The sequence below is a fragment of the Ranitomeya variabilis genome, chromosome 4 (genome assembly GCF_051348905.1).
Source record: "Ranitomeya variabilis isolate aRanVar5 chromosome 4, aRanVar5.hap1, whole genome shotgun sequence".
NCBI lineage: Eukaryota > Metazoa > Chordata > Amphibia > Anura > Dendrobatidae > Ranitomeya > Ranitomeya variabilis.
In genome coordinates this window covers 577,518,589-577,537,853 of record NC_135235.1, presented here as the reverse complement: position 1 = coordinate 577,537,853, position 19,265 = coordinate 577,518,589, and the positions used below count along the sequence as shown (strand labels likewise).

Here is a 19,265-nt window from a genome sequence, read left to right as displayed (position 1 = left end):
TACCGTCACTTCAAAGGGTTAAATAGTTTACAGGGTTAATGGAAACGTAAAGAGGTTTTCTAGAATTAGAAGAAAAAGGCTGCTTTCTTACTAAAACAATGCTACTACGACCATACACATGCTGGGTGAAGTATTGCAGAGAAGTCTCATTCACTTCAATAGATCTGAGCTGTAATACTATAGACAGGTGTGAAACTGGAAAAAACATATTTTTTCGAATTCTAAATAGTTGAAAAATCTATGACCACAGGAAAAGCATGTACTTGGCAAAGCACTGTGTATGGTGCCTGAATGGGGGCCATATTGTGTATGTGATGGTGTATCTATGGCTATACGTATGGCATAGTAATATGGAAGTATGCTTCAGAAATAATACTTTTGATAAATCCCTCAGTAATATGTCATTCAATGGAACCAGACATACAGTGCTTGTCCATCTTCTACAATATACTAAAAGCCATTTTTCATTTTTGAGATTTGTACATTTTTTTTTAATGTTTTCCAAGGTCAAATCTTCTGAAAATTGTTCTTTTTTTTCCCTTAAGTGCTGATGGAGACTTTGCTGTCACTCACCTGACAAAAGCTCATCTCTTCCACGATGGCCGTATAAAATGGACGCCTCCTGCCATCTACAAGAGTTCCTGCAGCATTGATGTCACATTCTTCCCCTTTGACCAGCAGAACTGCACGATGAAGTTTGGCTCCTGGACTTATGATAAAGCAAAAATCGATCTAATTAGCATGCACAGCCATGTTGACCAGCTCGACTACTGGGAAAGCGGAGAATGGGTCATTGTTAATGCTGTCGGCAATTACAACATCAAAAAGTATGAATGCTGCACAGAAATCTACTCGGACATCACATATTCCTTCATCATTAGAAGGCTTCCTTTATTCTACACAATTAACCTCATCATCCCATGCCTTCTCATCTCCTGCCTTACAGTGCTGGTCTTCTACTTGCCCTCTGAATGTGGAGAGAAGATAACATTGTGTATTTCAGTGCTACTTTCTCTGACTGTCTTCCTCCTCCTTATTACAGAGATCATCCCGTCTACTTCTCTAGTCATTCCCTTGATTGGTGAATACCTTCTGTTCACCATGATCTTTGTTACGCTGTCTATTATCATCACGGTGTTTGTGTTGAATGTGCACCATCGCTCTCCTCGCACACACACCATGCCAGCTTGGGTGCGAAGAATATTCTTAGATGTGGTTCCCCGGGTACTATTCATGAAGAGACCAGCAAAAGATAATTGCAAGAAGCTAATTGAGTCACTACATATTAGAAGGCTTAGTCCTCCACCAAGACTGTGGACCGAGACTGAAATTGAACCAAACTTCCAGAGCTCGTCTTCAGCCAGTCCCACAAGTCAGAGGGCATCACCTACATCTTCATGTTGCCACCAGTTGGAGCAAACTGCCAACACCCAAGTGATCTGCAAATCACCATCAGGGCAATATTCAATGTTGTGTGAAGAATCAACACTGACCAGCTGTCCTTCTCCACAGAATAAGACCCATCTTCTTGGAGACCCTCAGACTAACCTAATGCCAAAAGTACGTTCTATAAGTGTCCAACAGATGTACACCCCCAAAGAAACCAATGAGGGTACAATTCGTTGTCGATCAAGAAGCATACAGTACTGCTACCTTCATGAGGACTCTTCTCAGACCAATGGTCAATCCAGCAATTCTCCATTGTCTCAGAGATTCCAAATTAATGAAGGACAACAAGGGAGTCAAAGTTCCCAATGTAAATGTAAGCCCAAAACCCAAGAAAAACCAAGTGGTGCCAGTCAAGTTACCAAAACGATTAGTGCCAAAGAGCAGCATGTACTCCTAATGTCTCCATCTCTCAAGCTAGCCATAGAAGGAGTCCACTACATTGCAGACCACCTGAGAGCAGAGGACGCAGACTTCTCTGTGAGTATACTGATGAATTGTTGGAAGTGCATTATGAAGTAGTGAGCAATTCATCTCTTTATATGCAAAAGGCAAAAATATTTGTATGTAATACATACAGGAACCCTCATTAGAAGCATGCATCCCGAAGATCAATATATTGATGTGCATGCGTTACTCTGAAGTAATGTGAGTGCATTAAGATAAGTGGATAAGCATATGCCCCGCTGGCGAAATAAAAAAAATAAAAAAAAGGAATAATTAGCAGTATTATTAGAAATTCCAAAAGGCCACAACCCCTTCACTTCTTCCATTTCTTGGATGTATTCCTACCTAGTCACTGCATACACAAGTTCTTCACTTTAGACCATCCTTATTTGCTTAAACTCTAAATGGTCCCTTGGTCAAAGTGTTTCCTTATGAGACAGTAAGGCTATGTTCACATGTCCAGTAATCATCCATTATCACAGACCCAGTATCAATCTGTTGGCAAAAAAGTTGTGCAGACACAACTTTTTAGTCTGTTTTTAAAAAACTGATCTCTGCTGGATCCGTTATTTTTAACATTGAAGTCTATAGAAAATGTATCAGTTAATTAGCCCTCCGTTGTCTTCGATTTGTAACAGATCCAGTAAGCGAAAAATGGGCCCTTTACAAATGAAAGAAAAATGGATGGCTAATTAACAGATCCATTTTCCATAGCCTTCAAGGTTAAAAAAACCGGATCCAGCAGAGATCAGTTTTTTAACAACAGACTAAAAAGTTGTGTCAATAGACCTGAATAGGATCGCACTTCAACCCTAATGGTACCACGACAAGCAAGTTGCAAGAAGTCCAGCCACTTCAGATTTCCCAAGGGCACTTGCTTGTCGCAGTGCCCTTGGGATCCTAATGTGACCCCATTCATTTGTATTATGGTGCAATGTAGCCGAGACACCAAGTGAACTTTGGTCACGGGACAGGTGTCACTGACAAAGTCGCCAGCCTTAAAGTTACATAGTGTTATTTAGATTTTCTGCACATCAGCACCATTCCAATATGGTTTCCTACCAGTGGACCTGATCATGTGGACCCATGTATACAGTGTGACACGTTAGACCAGCGGGAGAGGGATATGTCTTTATGGTGATACTTATGCTCCTTAACCCTGAGCCACCACAGTTGGCGGTATGTATAGCAGCACTTCGGTCTGAGCAGAAGATGCTGCTGACCTTGCCTCTCCATACTGGCCTGTATGATTCAGCTTCAGTCATTATGCGGCAGGTGCAAGCTGTGCTGTCTGATAACTTTAAATGGAGGCCATTGTCAGCGAGCTACTCACAGTGTGATAAAGTGAGCGCACAGCCTGCAATCATTTAGTCTATTTCCATCTCAAGTGGCTGTTATCTGTCTTTCTCTCAGCATCTTTCTCCATAGCTTTCAACCCCCTCTACCTTATGGATTGTGTACGCCACATCTTTACTTTTTTTCCTCCTTTTCCCCACACGTCGCCTCCCTCTCTTTTTTACATTCTGCTGTTGACTGCTGAAAGTTCTGCTTGACTTCTGAAGGCCTTCCCCTGTGTCATTCCTGGGCCATGCCTGTAGCACACATAACTCAAGACTTGTCATTGCTGCCCTTCCTACAGTTGCTGTTATGCTCCATACCACAACTGAATTCTTCATGCTATAGATAGTAGAAGAACTGTTCGGGGGACACAGCGCACACACATAGAGCAGTATCGCCAGGTACAGATAGTGTAACTTGCTGCTGCGATCCCTTGGCTGGAGGAGAAAAACTTCTTCCAGATGAATAATAGTAGAGGAGGACGATATCATGTTGAACAGGCTGCACTGCGGTAAATGAGAAGACTTTTGTGTTCCAAAATTTTTGCTTAAAACCCAAACGCATTTTGGAGCTCAAAAGACACCTATCTCAAAGTAATAAACCAAATAATTGGTTTCTATTGGTATTCATATTTGTTTTCTTTTATGTTGAGAAAGGCACTGGTTCAGTGCCGAAACGCGTTGGGTAATAAAAAAAATTTGGAGCGCAAAAGGCTTCTTATTCACCGCAGTGCAGCCCATTCGATGTGATATTGTCCTCCTCTAATACTATAGATAGTGGCATACACATAAGAAAGGTTCTCCCTCTATAGAGCCTAGTTTGGGCATTTAAGCCAGTAAGACTAGTCTCATCCCATGACCATTAAGTCAATTTCACAACCTAATATTTACTAATAGAGTTCAGTGAATGTTTTTGAAATTGATTTTCAGCTACCTCTATACTGCAAAGCCTACAATTGCCCTGAAAATATGTACATGGAGCGCCCCCACTGCCGCAGGGCCGAGGGGTACCCGGTACCGGGCCTCTGAGTCTCTGTTCTGGGGTTGTCACGGTGGCTAGACCCGGTCCGTGACCCTGCTGAGGGGCGTCCAATGAAAGGTGTGGATGGTGATGATGTTATGGTGCGGTGCAGGTCGCAGTAAATAACGAGGACACCAGGTTGCAGTCTCTTTACCTCTTTACTGAAGGCTTCAGGATCCTCAGTCCGGAATACGGTTAACCGGGCTGCGGGAGTCCGGCCGGTCCGATGGCACCTCCAGAGTTCCCTTTGCAGGTGGAAATCTGTGCCTACCTTCTAGCGCTTGTGTGTTGTGGTCCTCCCCTGCTGTGCTTACGGGATAGTCCCCACAACTGTTGTGTCTGTTTCTGAAGTTCCCTCACAACTCGATTTTGATGTTCTACTTCGTCCCCCAGATGATATGGCTAGGACGCACCCGTATGACGGGTAGGCTCGGAGGTCTTCCGGGACCCTAGAATCGCCCCTCTCCAAATGTTGCCCCCTGTGTCTTCTTAGGTGATTTGAGTGAGACAGCCCGCCTATAACGGACTGTCCTGCCGTAGGTTTGAAGGCCTGGAGCTCTGTACTTCCTCGGCGTTTCGGCCACCGGCTACGCGCCTCAGTAGGATGTTGCCTCGACTTACAGCACGACTCCTACTGGTGTTTCTCCTTGTTGCGTTGATCTCGTTTCTCACTCAGCACAATAAACCTCGCTTCTTGTCCTTTCTTGGGGTACCGCCGCAACGAAGTGCAGGCGTGGTCCCGTAACGTTATTTCTGTTCGCTAGGCCTCTGTCAGGATCCCACCCCTGACAGGGACCCCCCCTGAATCTTCCCCTGCAACACCCTCTGCCACAGGATGTTGCCTGGTTCCAACCCAGTCAGCTTCTAACTAACTTCCTACCTAACCCCCAGTTTTACCAGATTGTGAGGAGTGGCCTAATACATAGCACCCTTAGCTCCCCCTGGAGGCCAGACTGTGAAGTGTATTGGTGTCTGTGATACCTGGTCAGGTGAACTCCTTTAGTGCCATCAGACGTACCATAGCCCCCCTTAGCGGCGGAGCATCAGTACTGCAACGACCAGGACTCTGGGGCGCTGCATACACACATACACATGTGGTCAAAACTGTTGGTACCCCTCGTTTAATGACAGAAAATTGGGTGGAAGCATGGTTGAAAAGCAATGTCTGACTTTTATTTGTTCATTTTCATAGATCTTTTATTTATTATTACTTTTGTCAGTTATTTCTGTGACCATTGTGGGTTTTTCTGTCATTAAACGAATGGTACCAATAATTTTGACCATGTGTGTATGTTACACTGAGATCAACTAGGACTGCATTGAAGCTCGTTCATGCACACAGTGTTAGTTATGTCAAAGTAACCTCAACATTTTTGGCTATTGTTAAATGGATGGAAATCGGTGGCAACTACAGTCAGTTTAATAACACGCTGCACTAATGCATGTTTTATGAAGTTTACAATGCAAAAATGGTTAAAAAAAATACTCCTTTCAGTGGGTGGCAAATGCCTTCATTGCTGGGATTTATACACAGGCAGTCTACACAAAAGACGCAATGGGTTTTTGGTAACCAGTGGTCAAAAAATTCACAACAGGGTAGTTTGGTAAATGAAGGTTTTTACAAATCCTTCCAAATAGTGTCCCCTTTTTGGGAGCAGTTTCAGGTTAATCTACGTTGTACAGGGCAGGGTTCCTTGCAGCAATGCAGTATAGCTATAGAACACAATGGACAAGGAGGAGGGGTGCGGTGTTGTCTAGTGGCAGTGGCAATATCAGCGGCAGCGGCAATATCAGCAGCAGTATGGGCGTCAGCGGTAATATCAGCAGCAGCGGCAATATCCGTGACAGCAGCCATATCAGAAACATCGGCAATATCGGCGACAACAGCAATATCAGCAGCAATATCGGCGACAGCAGGAATATCAGCGACAGCTGCAATATCCACGACAGCGACAATATCAGCGGCAATATCAAAGGCAGCGGCAATATCAGCAACAGCGGCAATATCGGCAACAACAGCAATATCAGCAGCAGCAATATCGGCGACAGCAGCAGTTTCAGCGGCAGCGGTAATATCAGTGGCAGCAGCAATATCAGCGACAGCGACAATATCAGCGGCAATATCCACAACAGCAACAATACCAGCGGCAGCAGCAATATCGGCAACAGCAGCAATATCAGCGGTAATATCGGCGACAGCAGCAATATCAGCGTCAGTGGCAATATCAGAGACAGCGGCAATATCCATGACAGCGACAATATCAGCGGCAGCGGCAATATCAAAGGCAGCAGCAATATCAGCAACAGTGGAAATATCGGCAACAGCAGCAATATTAGCAGCAGCAATATTGGTGACAGCGGAAATATCAGCGGTAACTGCAATATCAGCGACAGCAGCAATATCAGCAACAGCGGCAATATCAGTGGCAGCGGCAATATCAGCGGCAGTATCAGTGGTAGCAGCAATATCAGCGACAGTGGCAATATTAGCGACAGTATCAGTGGTAGCAGCAATATCAGCGACAGCGGCAATATCAGCGGCAGTTTCAGCAGCAGCAGCAATATCAGCGACAGTGGCAATATCAGCGGCAGTATCAGTGGTAGCAGCAATATCAGCGACAGCGGCAATATCAGCGACAGCGGCAATATCAGCGGCAGTATCAGTGGCAGCGGCAGCAGCAATATCAGCGACAGCGGCAGTATCCACGACTGCGACAATATCAGCAGCAATATCGGCGACAACAGCAATATCAGGGGCAGCAGCAATATCGGTGACAGCAGCAATATCCATGACAGAGACAATATCAGCGGCAATATTGACGGCAGCAGCAATATCAGCGACAGTGGAAATATCGGCAACAGCAGCAATATCAGCAGCAGCAATATTGGTGACAGCGGCAATATCAGCAGCAGCGGCAATATCAGCGGCAGTATCAGTGGTAGCAGCAATATCAGTGACAGCGGCAATATCAGTGACAGCGGCAATATCAGCGGCAGCGGCAGTATCAGCGGCAGCAGCAATATCAGCGACAGTGGCAATATCAGTGGCAGTATCAGTGGTAGCAGTAATATCAGTGACAGCGGCAATATCAGCGAAAGCGGCAATATCAGCGGCAGTATCAGTGACAGCGGCAGAAGCAATATCAGTGACAGCGGCAATATCAGCAGCAGCAGCAGTATCAGCGGCAGTATCAGCGGCAGTGGCAGTATCAGCGGCAGTATCAGCGGCCACAGCAATATCAGCGGCAGTATCAGTGGTAGCAGTAATATCAGTGACAGCGGCTATATCAGCGAAAGCAGCAATATCAGCGGCAGTATCAGCGACAGCGGCAGTATCAGCGGCAGCAGCAATATCAGCGACAGCGGCAATATCCACAACAGTGACAATATCAGCGGCAGTGGCAATATCAACAGCAGTGGCAATATCAGCAACAGTGTAAATATCGGTGACAGCAGCAATATCAGCGGCAATATCAGTGACAGCGGCAATATCAGCGACAGCGGCAATATCAGCGACAGCAGCAATATAAGCAGCAGCGGCAATATCAGCGACAGCGGCAATATCAGCGACAGCGGCAATATCCACGACAGCGACAATATCAGCGGCAGTGGCAATATCAACAGCAGTGGCAATATCAGCAACAGTGTAAATATCGGTGACAGCAGCAATCTAGGCGGCAATATCAGTGACAGCAGCAATATCAGCGACAGCGGCAATATCAGCGCCAATATCAGCGACAGCAGCAATATATGCAGCAGCGGCAATATCAGCGGCAGCAGCAATATCAACAGCAGTGGCAATATCAGCAACAGTGTAAATATCGGTGACAGCAGCAATATCAGCGGCAATATCAGCGACAGTGGCAATATCAGCGACAGTATCCGTAGTAGCAGCAATATCAGCGACAGGGCAATATCAGCGGCAGTATCAGCGACAGCAGCAGTATCAGCGGCAGCAGCAATATCAGCTACAGCGGCAATATCAGCGACAGCGGCAATATCCACTACAGCGACAATATCAGCGGCAGTGGCAATATCAGCAACAGTGTAAATATCGGTGACAGCAGCAATATCAGCGGCAATATCAGTGACAGCAGCAATATCAGCGACAGCGGCAATATCAGCGACAGCAGCAATATCAGCGGCAGCAGCAATATCAGCGGCAGCAGCAATATCGGAGACAGCGGCAATATCGGCGGCAGCAGCAATATCAGCGGCAGCAGCAATATCGGAGACAGCGGCAATATCGGTAACAGCAGCAATATCAGCGACAGCGGCAATATCAGCGACAGCAGCAATATCAGCGGCAGCAGCAATATCAGCGGCAGCAGCAATATCGGAGACAGTGGCAATATCGGTGACAGCAGCAATATCAGCGGCAATATCAGTGACAGCAGCAATATCAGCGACAGCGGCAATATCAGCGACAGCAGCAATATCAGCGGCAGCAGCAATATCAGCGGCAGCAGCAATATCGGAGACAGCGGCAATATCAGCGGCAACGGCAATATCAACGGCAGCGGAAATATCAGCGACAGTGGCAATATCAGTGGCAGCGGCAATATCAGCGACAGCGGCAGCAACCGCACAATAAACTATCAGATAGGACAGGCAAGGAGATGTTCGACTTTGTAAGGCCAGCATCAGCAGCAGCAGCTATACACTATAGCTCTAGAACACATTGCAAGGCAGGAAATGTGTGGCTGTCTGTTAGCAGTAGCAGTGGCCGCAGATGCAAAGAATAGATTATAAGGGGACAGTCATGAAGATGACCGGCTTTGTAGGACCAGCGCAAGCAGCAGCAGTAGCACAGTATAGATATAACTTGATGGACAGGAAAGAGATGCCTGGCTGGGGCATTAGCTCTGGCAGCAGAACCACATAGAACACAATAGACAGGAAGGCAGATGCGACGGCCAATCTAATTGACATCATACATAGGTGAATGAAACTTAGCACTGATCCATGTGTAATGACCAGAGGTCCGAATAAGATCCAGTGAGTCACAAACCAAGACTAAGGCAGAAATCTCCAACGGTATTTACTCAAAGGCAAAATAATAAAGGTAACATGGAGAATATTAAAGTAGATGCACCCCAAAGATACACCAGCTCAGCAGCAGCTGAAATCACTGTGCCACTCCAAGGTCTCCTGAGAACTGTATGCTACAAAAGACTAGTAAGAAATTTACCTAACAGGGCAACTAATCAGGAACAAGTGTAAATTGATTGTAGTGTTATAAAGGGAGCCCCTGGAATGGCACACTGAGTATAACTTACACAACTCTATTATAAGATACACCTCTAAGTAACAATTAAACACTCTGAGCAGAGATACCCGGGTATCTATAACTTATGGTACCGTATCCTGAGATGGATCTCCTCTCAGGTAGGAATCCGCACAGGCTGCAGCCCAGTCTATATCTTCAGCGCCAATAAGTTACAGCAAGCTCCTCTTGTCTGATCGGCGGATGCCGAGCCCAAACGCCGGGGACTTAGTTAGTGGCCTCACGATATTGTCTCTTCTTCTGTAGCTCCTAGGAATGCTTCCACGACAACCCATCTGTCTCTGTATCAGCAATCTGTCAGACTTGTTTCTCCAATCAATGCACAGGTATTCCACAGACTCTCAAATACGTAGTGGGTTTGCAGTCAAGTTTCAGTCTTTCAAAATAAAAGGTTAGCTTTTCTCCAGGAAAACGTTAGCAATGCAAAGTCTCTCAATAGCTTCTTTTTCTCCAACAAACTCACAGTAAAATCCACAAAGTCTCTTGGTTATATCACAGCAGCAGCTTCTGCTCTCTCTTCCCGCCTTTCTCACTCTTCTCTCACTTCCTTGTTTCACTTTACACACGAGATACCAGACCCCACCCCCCAGCACACATTGTCTCTCGGAGTCTTGCAGGATCTGTTCTCTGCTGCAACAGGCAAAAACCACAGGGTCCTAGTGCCCTCTCAGTGGGACTACAGTTCACCCTCTTACATGCCACCCCACTAGAGGTTGGCGTCCTCGACATACCTTCCCACTCAAATTCATCTTGAGCATATCGCTGAGGCGGTATTCCTGCCGTAGATCGTGTAGTTCTCCTGAGTCCTACATCAACAGGTGCAACCTTAGAGGGAGCTAAAGTCTCTTCCGTGGTCGTGTTAGTGGGCGCAAGCGGAGTTGTCTCCTCCTGCGGCTCGATGTCCTGTGATACAGCGTCAGGACCAAGCAGTTGTCCTGATGCACTCTCCTCAACAACATCCTCCATATCCCCAACATTCTCTTCACCCGAGGCCATATCGGTCACAGGGGACAAATAAGCAGGCGCAGGGGTAAGCACACCATCAAACTCAAGATTGGTCACAGGGGGCAAATAAGCAGGCGCAGGAGTAAGTACACCATCAAACTCAAGATCATTCAGAGTTCCCGCCCCTTGGAACATGGCCCCTGGCTCTAGGGGAGTAGGCGCCGAATCTTCAAACCAGCACCGTTGTAACATGTTACGATGCAAATTACAGGTTGGCCCCCCTGTCCCCACCGGTTCGACCTCGTACACTGGAATCTCAGGGTTCACCTGTTTTTTTTATCAGATACGGTATCGCCTCCCATCGGTCACTCAGCTTTCCTGACCGTCGTTTTGTCCTCACCAACACTCTGTCTCCCGGAGAGAACAGCTCTGTTTGTACAGGTCGCGTGTCTCTATGGACCACCTGGCGAAGGCGATCGCCCACCACCTGATGAACCACCCTCAACCGCCGCCGATGCTCTCGTACCCACTCGGATGCAGTCCGAGAGGGGGCGGAGGAGGGATCTGGCACGTTCAAATCCTCAATGTCTCGGCCAGGTCTACCAAACATTAACATGTGTGGTGAGTAACCAGTAGTACTGTGCACCCTGTTATTGTAAGCCCACATCAATTTGGGGAGATACTCAGGCCAGCATGTCTGTTGCTGACTCTCTAAGGACCTCAACATTTGCAACAAGGTCCGATTAAAACGCTCACATGCCCCGTTACCCTGAGGGTGGTAAGGCGTTGTTCTCGACTGCTCGATACCATAGAGCTGGTGCAACTCTTTCATCAGTGTCCCCTGAAAGCAGGCCCCTTGATCAGAATGTATTCTCTGCAGACACCCGAACACTTGGAAGAAGTGTCGGCACACTGCCTCAGCCGCTGACTTGGCCGTCTGATCTCTTGTCGGCACCGCTACAGCATACTTGGTAAAGTGATCTGTCATCACCAGGCAATAGGAGTACCCTGACGTAGAGTACCCTATCAACACGTAATCAATCATGAGTAGCTCCAGTGGAGCTGAAGTCTTAATAGACTGTGTGGGAGCCCGCTGCTTAGGGCTTTTGTTGAGCCCACAAATTCGGCACTGCCGACACGCGTCGGCCACCATCCCTCCCAACTCAGGGCAATAGAGGACTCGCTGCAACCACTGAAGTGTCTTTTCACTTCCAAAATGGGCCCCCTTCTCATGCGCCTCACGAGCGACCACTGGACCCATCCCCACAGGAATTATCAGTTGGTACCGATGCTGCAGCTCCGATGGCAGGTACACCTTACGATACAAAAGACCTTGTTCCACACACAATTTATCCCATTGTCGAAGGAGTTTCATTCCTTCCATGGACAACTGAGCCTTGTCCTCTGCACTGGGCCAGGCCTTGTTTTGTACCCAACGGCGCACAAGTGCAACGTCCGGACACTCATCCTGGACTCTTGTCCAATCTGAGGATGTTTTACCCAGAACACAGGGCATCCCGGTGGCCACCCCACTTGAGTGTACCACACTTTGGAATATAGGTATCTGCCCCAAAGCTGGAGTTTCAGTGTCCTCAAGTTGTTCGTCAACATCTTCCCCTGATGACCCAAGGGGCGCTCTTGACAATGCATCTGCATTGCCGTTTTCTCGACCAGAGCGAAATTTAATGCGGTAATTGAACTTGGCTAGTCTGGCGACCCACCGCTGCTCTAACGCTCCCAGTTTTGCATTCTCTAAGTGAGCTAGCGGGTTGTTATCTGTCATGACTAGCACCTCAGCTCCTGTTAGATACTCGGCGAAGCATTCTGTCATTGCCCACACCAGGGCCAGCAATTCCAGCCGGAATGAGCTGTAGTTAGCCGGATTTCGCTCGGAGTCTCTTAAAGATCTGCTGCCATAAGAAATCACTCGCTCTCGGCCGTCCTGCACCTGTGCTAGTACTGCCCCCAACCCATGGAGACTACCATCGGTATACAACAAAAAAGGGGTGTCAAACCGGGCGTAGGCCAGCAATGGGGCACTCGTTAGGGCGGTTTTCACTTCATCAAATGCCTTTTTCTGTAGGGGCCCCCATGGAATGGGGCGATTTCGAGGACCCAGCGCTGTCCCTCTCAAAAGTTCATTCAAGGGACTCACCACTTGTGAGAATTTAGGCACAAACCGCCGATAGTATCCTGCTAGACCCAGGAAGGCCCGCACTTCTCGCAGGTCACAAGGAGGTGGCCACTCTTGTACCGCCTTGATCTTACTGTCTAAAGGTAGTACCCCGTCCGGGGTCACCAGATGCCCCAAATATTCAATCTGGTTTCGTAACAGTTGACATTTTTTTGGCTTTATTTTCAGGCCGTAGCTCTTGAGCCGCCGGAGAACTTGACGCAGCTTCTCCAGATGATCTTCAAATGAGGTTCCGAACACCACAATGTCGTCTAGATATATCAGGACTGATTCAAAATTTAGATCGCCCAAGCAATGTTCCATCAGCCGTTGGAAGGTTCCCGGGGCGGTAGCGAGGCCAAAGGGCATCCGGTTGAACTCAAAGAGCCCCATTGGCAAGACAAACGCCGTCTTGGCCGGATCTTTTTCAGCCATTGGGACCTGCCAGTACCTGCTTGCCAAATCCAACGTTGAGAAATACTTGGCCCGACCCAGGGCCGACAGGGATTCTTCAGTACGGGGTAAAGGATATGCGTCCCGTACGGTGTGGGCGTTCAATTTTCGATAGTCCACACAAAATCGGAGTGTCCCATCCTTCTTGCGGACCAAGACTACAGGAGCCGCCCAGGGACTCCGGCTCTCTCGGATCACTTGGTTATCCAGCATACTGGCCACCATGCTCTTCACCTCTTGATAAAGCGCTGGAGGAATTTGCCGATATCTTTCTCTAATGGGTGGAGTATCCCCCGTTGGAATCTCATGCTCAATCATCTGGGTACACCCGAAGTCCTCTCCATGTCGGGAAAAGGTCTCTTGATGTTCCCACAAAACTCTCTCCAACTGCTCCAACTGCACGGGGGTCAGCTTCTCCCGATCCACTCCCATCTGCTCCATGATCACATGACCATTCCATTCCTCCGTAGGAGGCTCAGTCCGGCCTACCTCGACCGCAAAGGTCCAGGATGACTGTTGGTCTGGTCGCAGTTCGAATCCTGCATTTTCCGGCACCTTTTCTGCCGGCACGAACAGTTCAGCCAGTATGGTTCCAGCAGGAATTGCAACAGCTTCATCTAAAACATTGATGCATCAGACCGGCACTCGTCCATTCTTCACAATCGCCAGAGACCGGGCCACATGTACCTTGGCAAATGAGGAACCCTCTCGGGCGGGCTCAAGTAGCACTTCAAGCCCATTCAATCTCTGTGCAGCTCCCACAGGCAGCATTAAGAGCTCCTCTTGTCTTGGTCCCAGCAGGATCGGGGCCCTCGATGGCACTCGGACCCGGCCCACCCGGCCGCTTGGGACCGCACTTTTCAGCAAGTCGCAACTCAGCACTAGACGGTGTAGAATTTTCTGTGTGGGTCGGTGTCTTGTCGCACGGGCCCAGTATCGGGGTCCTTCACTGGCATACATCTGGTGATTCAAGTCTCGCAGCACGTTCATTCCGAGCGTCACTTCCATCCCTCTTCTAGGGGGGTGATCCACCAGTACTACCCCTTTCTGCCCCAGCTCTTGACCAAACATTTTTAGTTGCATCCACACGATTCCCTTGACTGACAGTTGACCATTATTTGCGGCGGTCAGTCGTATCACTCGGCCATCCTCTGGAATCACTAGTCGACTGAAGTATCTCTCATATACTTCTAGTGGCATTATAGTACATTCGGATCCCGTGTCAACCAAGCACCTCATCTTCCGCCCTTCAAATTCTGCTTCTATCACTGGACTACATGCAAACAAATCTTGCTCATTCCGTCGAGGGCTTTGTGTGGGTGGGGCCGCTGCTGCTTGCCCTCTCATGGCAGCGGCCGGAAATTTAAAGCCGGCGACGGGGTTTCTGGGGCTGCAAGCGTCCGGCAGTAACGAGAGATGTGTCCCTGGCGCCCACACTTCCAGCAGGTGATTGCTCCTCGTGAACGAGGGCTTGACTCATTCTGATAGGACGACCTGGCCGTCTGTGGGGTCACCGTTCCAGGGGGTGGGGCAGGAGGCCCCCGTGGGGGGGTAGAGGCGGGATCAACTGTCAGTTGAGACAATTTCAGCTTCAACTCCTTCACCTCAGCACGCAAAGCTTGTACCACGCTCACCAGCCCCTCTCCCCCTGACCCTGATGACCCACCTTCTTCCAGCTGGGCACTGTTCACTGACCCCTCGGGCACATGGGTAGATTTCTCTTCCCTTTCCACTGCAGCTCGGTAAATCTGCCAGAAGGATAATTCTGGTGCAGCCCGGGCCATTTCCAACAGTTTGTCCCGGAGAAGTCTATTAGCTAAACCGGTGATGAATTGATCCCGGAGCAAGCGGTCTACCTCCCGGAACGCTCCCATGGCCCCCTGGTCTAGTCGCTGCATCTCATTCAGCGTCTCTTGCAAGATATTAGAGTACTGCATCAGGGACTCACATTCTCTCTGGGGACGATTAAAGAATAGGGACCGAAGCTGGGCCACACGCGCTCGGCCCCCCAAACTCCCCTCTAACAGTTCCAAAATCTTTTCTAACGTATCCCTCTCTGATTCTGGGCGCACCATCACCATACGTCTAATATCGCCCTCCAGTGCATTTAATGCCAGCTCAGCGCGTAACGCGGGGGTCAAATTACACATGCGCAGAATACTCCGGATTCTCTCAGCCCAATCTTGCAATGCCATATTGCGCCCGTCGTATTTCGGCATGTGCTGAAGTAAAGCTCCTACAGGCACATACCCTCCTGAAATCGCCGCGGCTGCCAGGGGAACCCCAACCCCCGAGGAGGATGCGGATACAGCGGGGTCATTTCTACCCTCGCCCCCGTCCATGACAAACACTGGATCCTGCCGACTACGCCAAAAATGTAATGACCAGAGGTCCGAATAAGATCCAATGAGTCACAAACCAAGACTAAGGCAGAAATCTCCAACGGTATTTACTCAAAGGCAAAATAATAAAGGTAATATGGAGAATATTAAAGTAGATGCACCCCAAAGATACACCAGCTCAGCAGCAGCTGAAATCACTGTGCCACTCCAAGGTCTCCTGAGACCTGTATGCTACAAAAGACTAGTAAGAAATTTACCTAACAGGGCAACTAATCAGGAACAAGTGTAAATTGATTGTAGTGTTATAAAGGGAGTCCCTGGAATGGCACACTGAGTATAACTTACACAACTCTAATATTAGATACACCTCTAAAGTAACAATTAAACACTCTGAGCAGAGATACCCGGGTATCTATAACTTATGGTACCGTATCCTGAGATGGATCTCCTCTCAGGTAGGAATCCGCACAGGCTGCAGCCCAGTCTATATCTTCAGCGCCAATAAGTTACAGCAAGCTCCTCTTGTCTGATCGGCGGATGCCGAGCCCAAACGCCGGGGACTTAGTTAGTGGTCTCACGATATTGTCCCTTCTTCTGTAGCTCCTAGGAATGCTTCCACGACAACCCGTCCGTTTCTGTATCAGCAATCTGTCAGACTTGTTTCTCCAATCAATGCACAGGTATTCCACAGACTCTCAAATACGTAGTGGGTTTGCAGTCAAGTTTCAGTCCTTCAAAATAAAAGGTTAGCTTTTCTCCAGGAAAACGTTAGCAATGCAAAGTCTCTCAATAGCTTCTTTTTCTCCAACAAACTCACAGTAAAATCCACAAACAGTCTCTTGGTTATATCACAGCAGCAGCTTCTGCTCTCTCTTCCTGCCTTTCTCACTCTTCTCTCACTTCCTTGTTTCACTTTACACACGAGATACCAGACCCCACCCCCCAGCACACATTGTCTCTCGGAGTCTTGCAGGATCTGTTCTCTGCTGCAACAGGCAAAAACCACAGGGTCCTAGTGCCCTCTCAGTGGGACTACAGTTCACCCTCTTACACATGGCTAATTCATTTTGACAAATGTAAAGTTTTCCATAGTTGCGGAGGTCATGGTGGTCCGCCTGGGCATGCCAAACCACCTGCCACACTCTTTGCCAGTACACTGCAGGCTGGATAGCCTGGGAATGCTGGCTTTCCCACGAACAGGGAAGGGTTCTCCTGGTCAGATCAGATGTGTGGCCAGCAGGCATCTTCTCAGTAAAAGATTTAGCAAGCAGGAAACGGCTTTTCCTGATAATGCAACAAGCCAGAAAAAAATCCCCAATTTGCTTGATGCAAACTACTGTACAGTATATGCCTGTCATCCCAAAATCATGCAGCTTTCCCGTTTGTTCAATTTTCACACACCACTGTGCCGGTTAGTCATCATAGGCAGCATTGTCCTTGTCATCAATTTCACATTAGCTGCCAGCCTTGTCACCTGTTTGTGCCTGTTACAACACAGTGGGGAAAATAAGTACTTGGTACATGGCTGATTTTACAAGTTTTCTCACCTACAATGAATAGAGAGGTCTGTAATTTTTATTGTGGGTACACTTCAACTGTGAGAGACAGAATCTAAAAATAAAAACCAGAAAATCACATTGTATGATTTTTACATAATTAATTTGCATTTTATTACATGAAATAAGTATTTGATCACCTACCAACAAGCAAGAATTCTGGCTCTCACAGACCTGTTACAGCCCTCCTACTCTGCACTCATTGCTTGTATTAATTGCATCTGTTTGAACTCGTTACCTGTATTAAAGACACCTGTCCACACACCTAGTCGATCATACTCCAACCTCTCCTCTATGGCCAAAACCAAAGAGCTGTCTAAGGACACCAGGGGCAAAATTGTAGACCTGCACAAGGCTGGGATTGGCTTCAGGACAATAGGCAAGCAGTTTGGTGAGAAGGAGGCAACAACAGTTGGCACAATTATTAGAAAATGGAAGAAAGACAAGAAGACTATCAATCTTCCTCAGTCTGGGGCTCCATGGCAGATCTCGACTTGTGGGGTAAGGATGATTCTGATAAAGGTCAGGAATCAGCCCAGAACCACACAGAAGGACCTGATCAATGACCTGAAGAGGGCTGGGACCACAGTCTCAAACATTATCGTTAGTAACACACTACGCTGTCATGGATTAAAATCTTGCAGGGCACACAAGGTCCCCCTGCTCACGTCAGCACATGTACAGGCCCACTTGAAGTTCACCAATGACCATCTGGATGAACCAAAGGAGGCATGGGAGAAGGTCATGTGATCAGATGAGACAAAACAGAACTTTTTAGTATCAACTCCACTTGCCATGTTTGGTGGAAGAAGAATGATGAGTACAATCCCAAAAACCCCAACCGTGAAGCATGGTAGAGGAAATATCATACTTTGGGGGTGCTCTTCTGCAAAGGGGACAGGACGACTGCACCATATTGAAGGGAGGATGCATGGGGTCATGTATCGTGAGATTTTGGCCAACAACCTCCTTCCCTCAGTAAGATCTTTGAAGATGGGTCGTGGCTGGGTCTTCCAGTACCAGAGCCGGTTTTAGACAAAGTGGGGCCCTGGGCAAAAGTTTAAAGTGGGGCCCCAAATGCTCACATATCACACCATCACACAGAAACAATTCTGTCGTATTTAAAAGCACTAAGTTCAGGCCACTAAACGTGGGCGATCCACCAACATTGAAGTCGTTCGACGCTTGTTTCCCGGCCTTTTTAGGGTAGGGGCACACGTTCAGTAATTGGCAGCACTTTGGACGCACCACATGTCCTCTGCGTCCAAAGCGCTGCCGGCTATTGAACGCAGGTGAATCCACATGTGTTTATTAAACCGTGCAGATGAACTGCGTCCAATACATTGTCGGGGTAAAATTTATTTTGCGGAGACAAATAAAGATTATTTGAAATTTTGCGGTCTGGAAAGATGTGACGCATGTCTGTCTCCGCATGTGAGCTGCGGGCGTCTGTGCAAGCATAGTGGGCATTGAACATTGATAGGGTATTCAGAAACCCCCACGGCTTATCTTCATATATGAGGATTCTAATATGACTTGTATTTCACCTCTCTTGCTGAGTCACTGTGATCTATCATAGGCTTTGTGACTAAAACTGTTTCCAAGTGCTGTATTGCTCAAAAGGGAGACTAATATGGGTGTTGCTATTGGGAACAATCAGATAAAAATGAATAACGATCATTGTCCATATTAATTATATAGAATTCACATGAATAAAGATTTTAGATAATCAATAGTATGCACACAATAAGAATATGTACGCCCATTCTAAAAGGGTATATAATGGCAGAACCTGTTGAATAAATTTTATGGCTTTTGTGCAGATACAACTTCTCTGTGTGAATACATCTTGCTCGAGTATCCTCATATTTGACAACCATCCAATATACTCTATGGTCTATTTGAGACCAACCTAACAATTTCTTGAAATCCCATCCACTATGCTGTAACATCTGGCTGCTGCCCAAGTATGCAACGTCCAACCCCACATCGTTTACTGACTGTGTGCACCTGAGTAAGAATGATTGGTACAGATAGTCCTCCATACAGTATAATGCAGGTCCCACATAGTGCAAATAGTAAAATGCACTCCCCATTTTCCTTGGTAGAGTATAATGCAGCCCCGCAGAGTATACTGCAGCCCCCTCATAGATTATACTGCAGTCCCCCTCAGAGTATACTGCAGCCCCCTCATAGAGTATACTGCAACCCCTCTCATAGAGTATAATGCAACCCCCAACTCACAGTATAATACAGCC

The 19,265-nt window shown here is 47.6% G+C and overlaps 1 protein-coding gene across 4 annotated transcripts in view; it reads left to right on the top strand.

The window, feature by feature from the left end:
• CHRNA4 (cholinergic receptor nicotinic alpha 4 subunit) overlaps positions 1 to 19,265 on the top strand; it is a 304,030-nt gene that overhangs the window by 277,374 nt on the left and 7,391 nt on the right. For all 4 annotated transcript variants that reach the window (XM_077252940.1, XM_077252943.1, XM_077252941.1 and 1 more), the window contains one exon: positions 546 to 1,926. In XM_077252940.1, the coding sequence (XP_077109055.1) occupies positions 546 to 1,926 (1,381 nt within the window). The remainder of the gene's footprint in view (positions 1 to 545; positions 1,927 to 19,265) is intronic.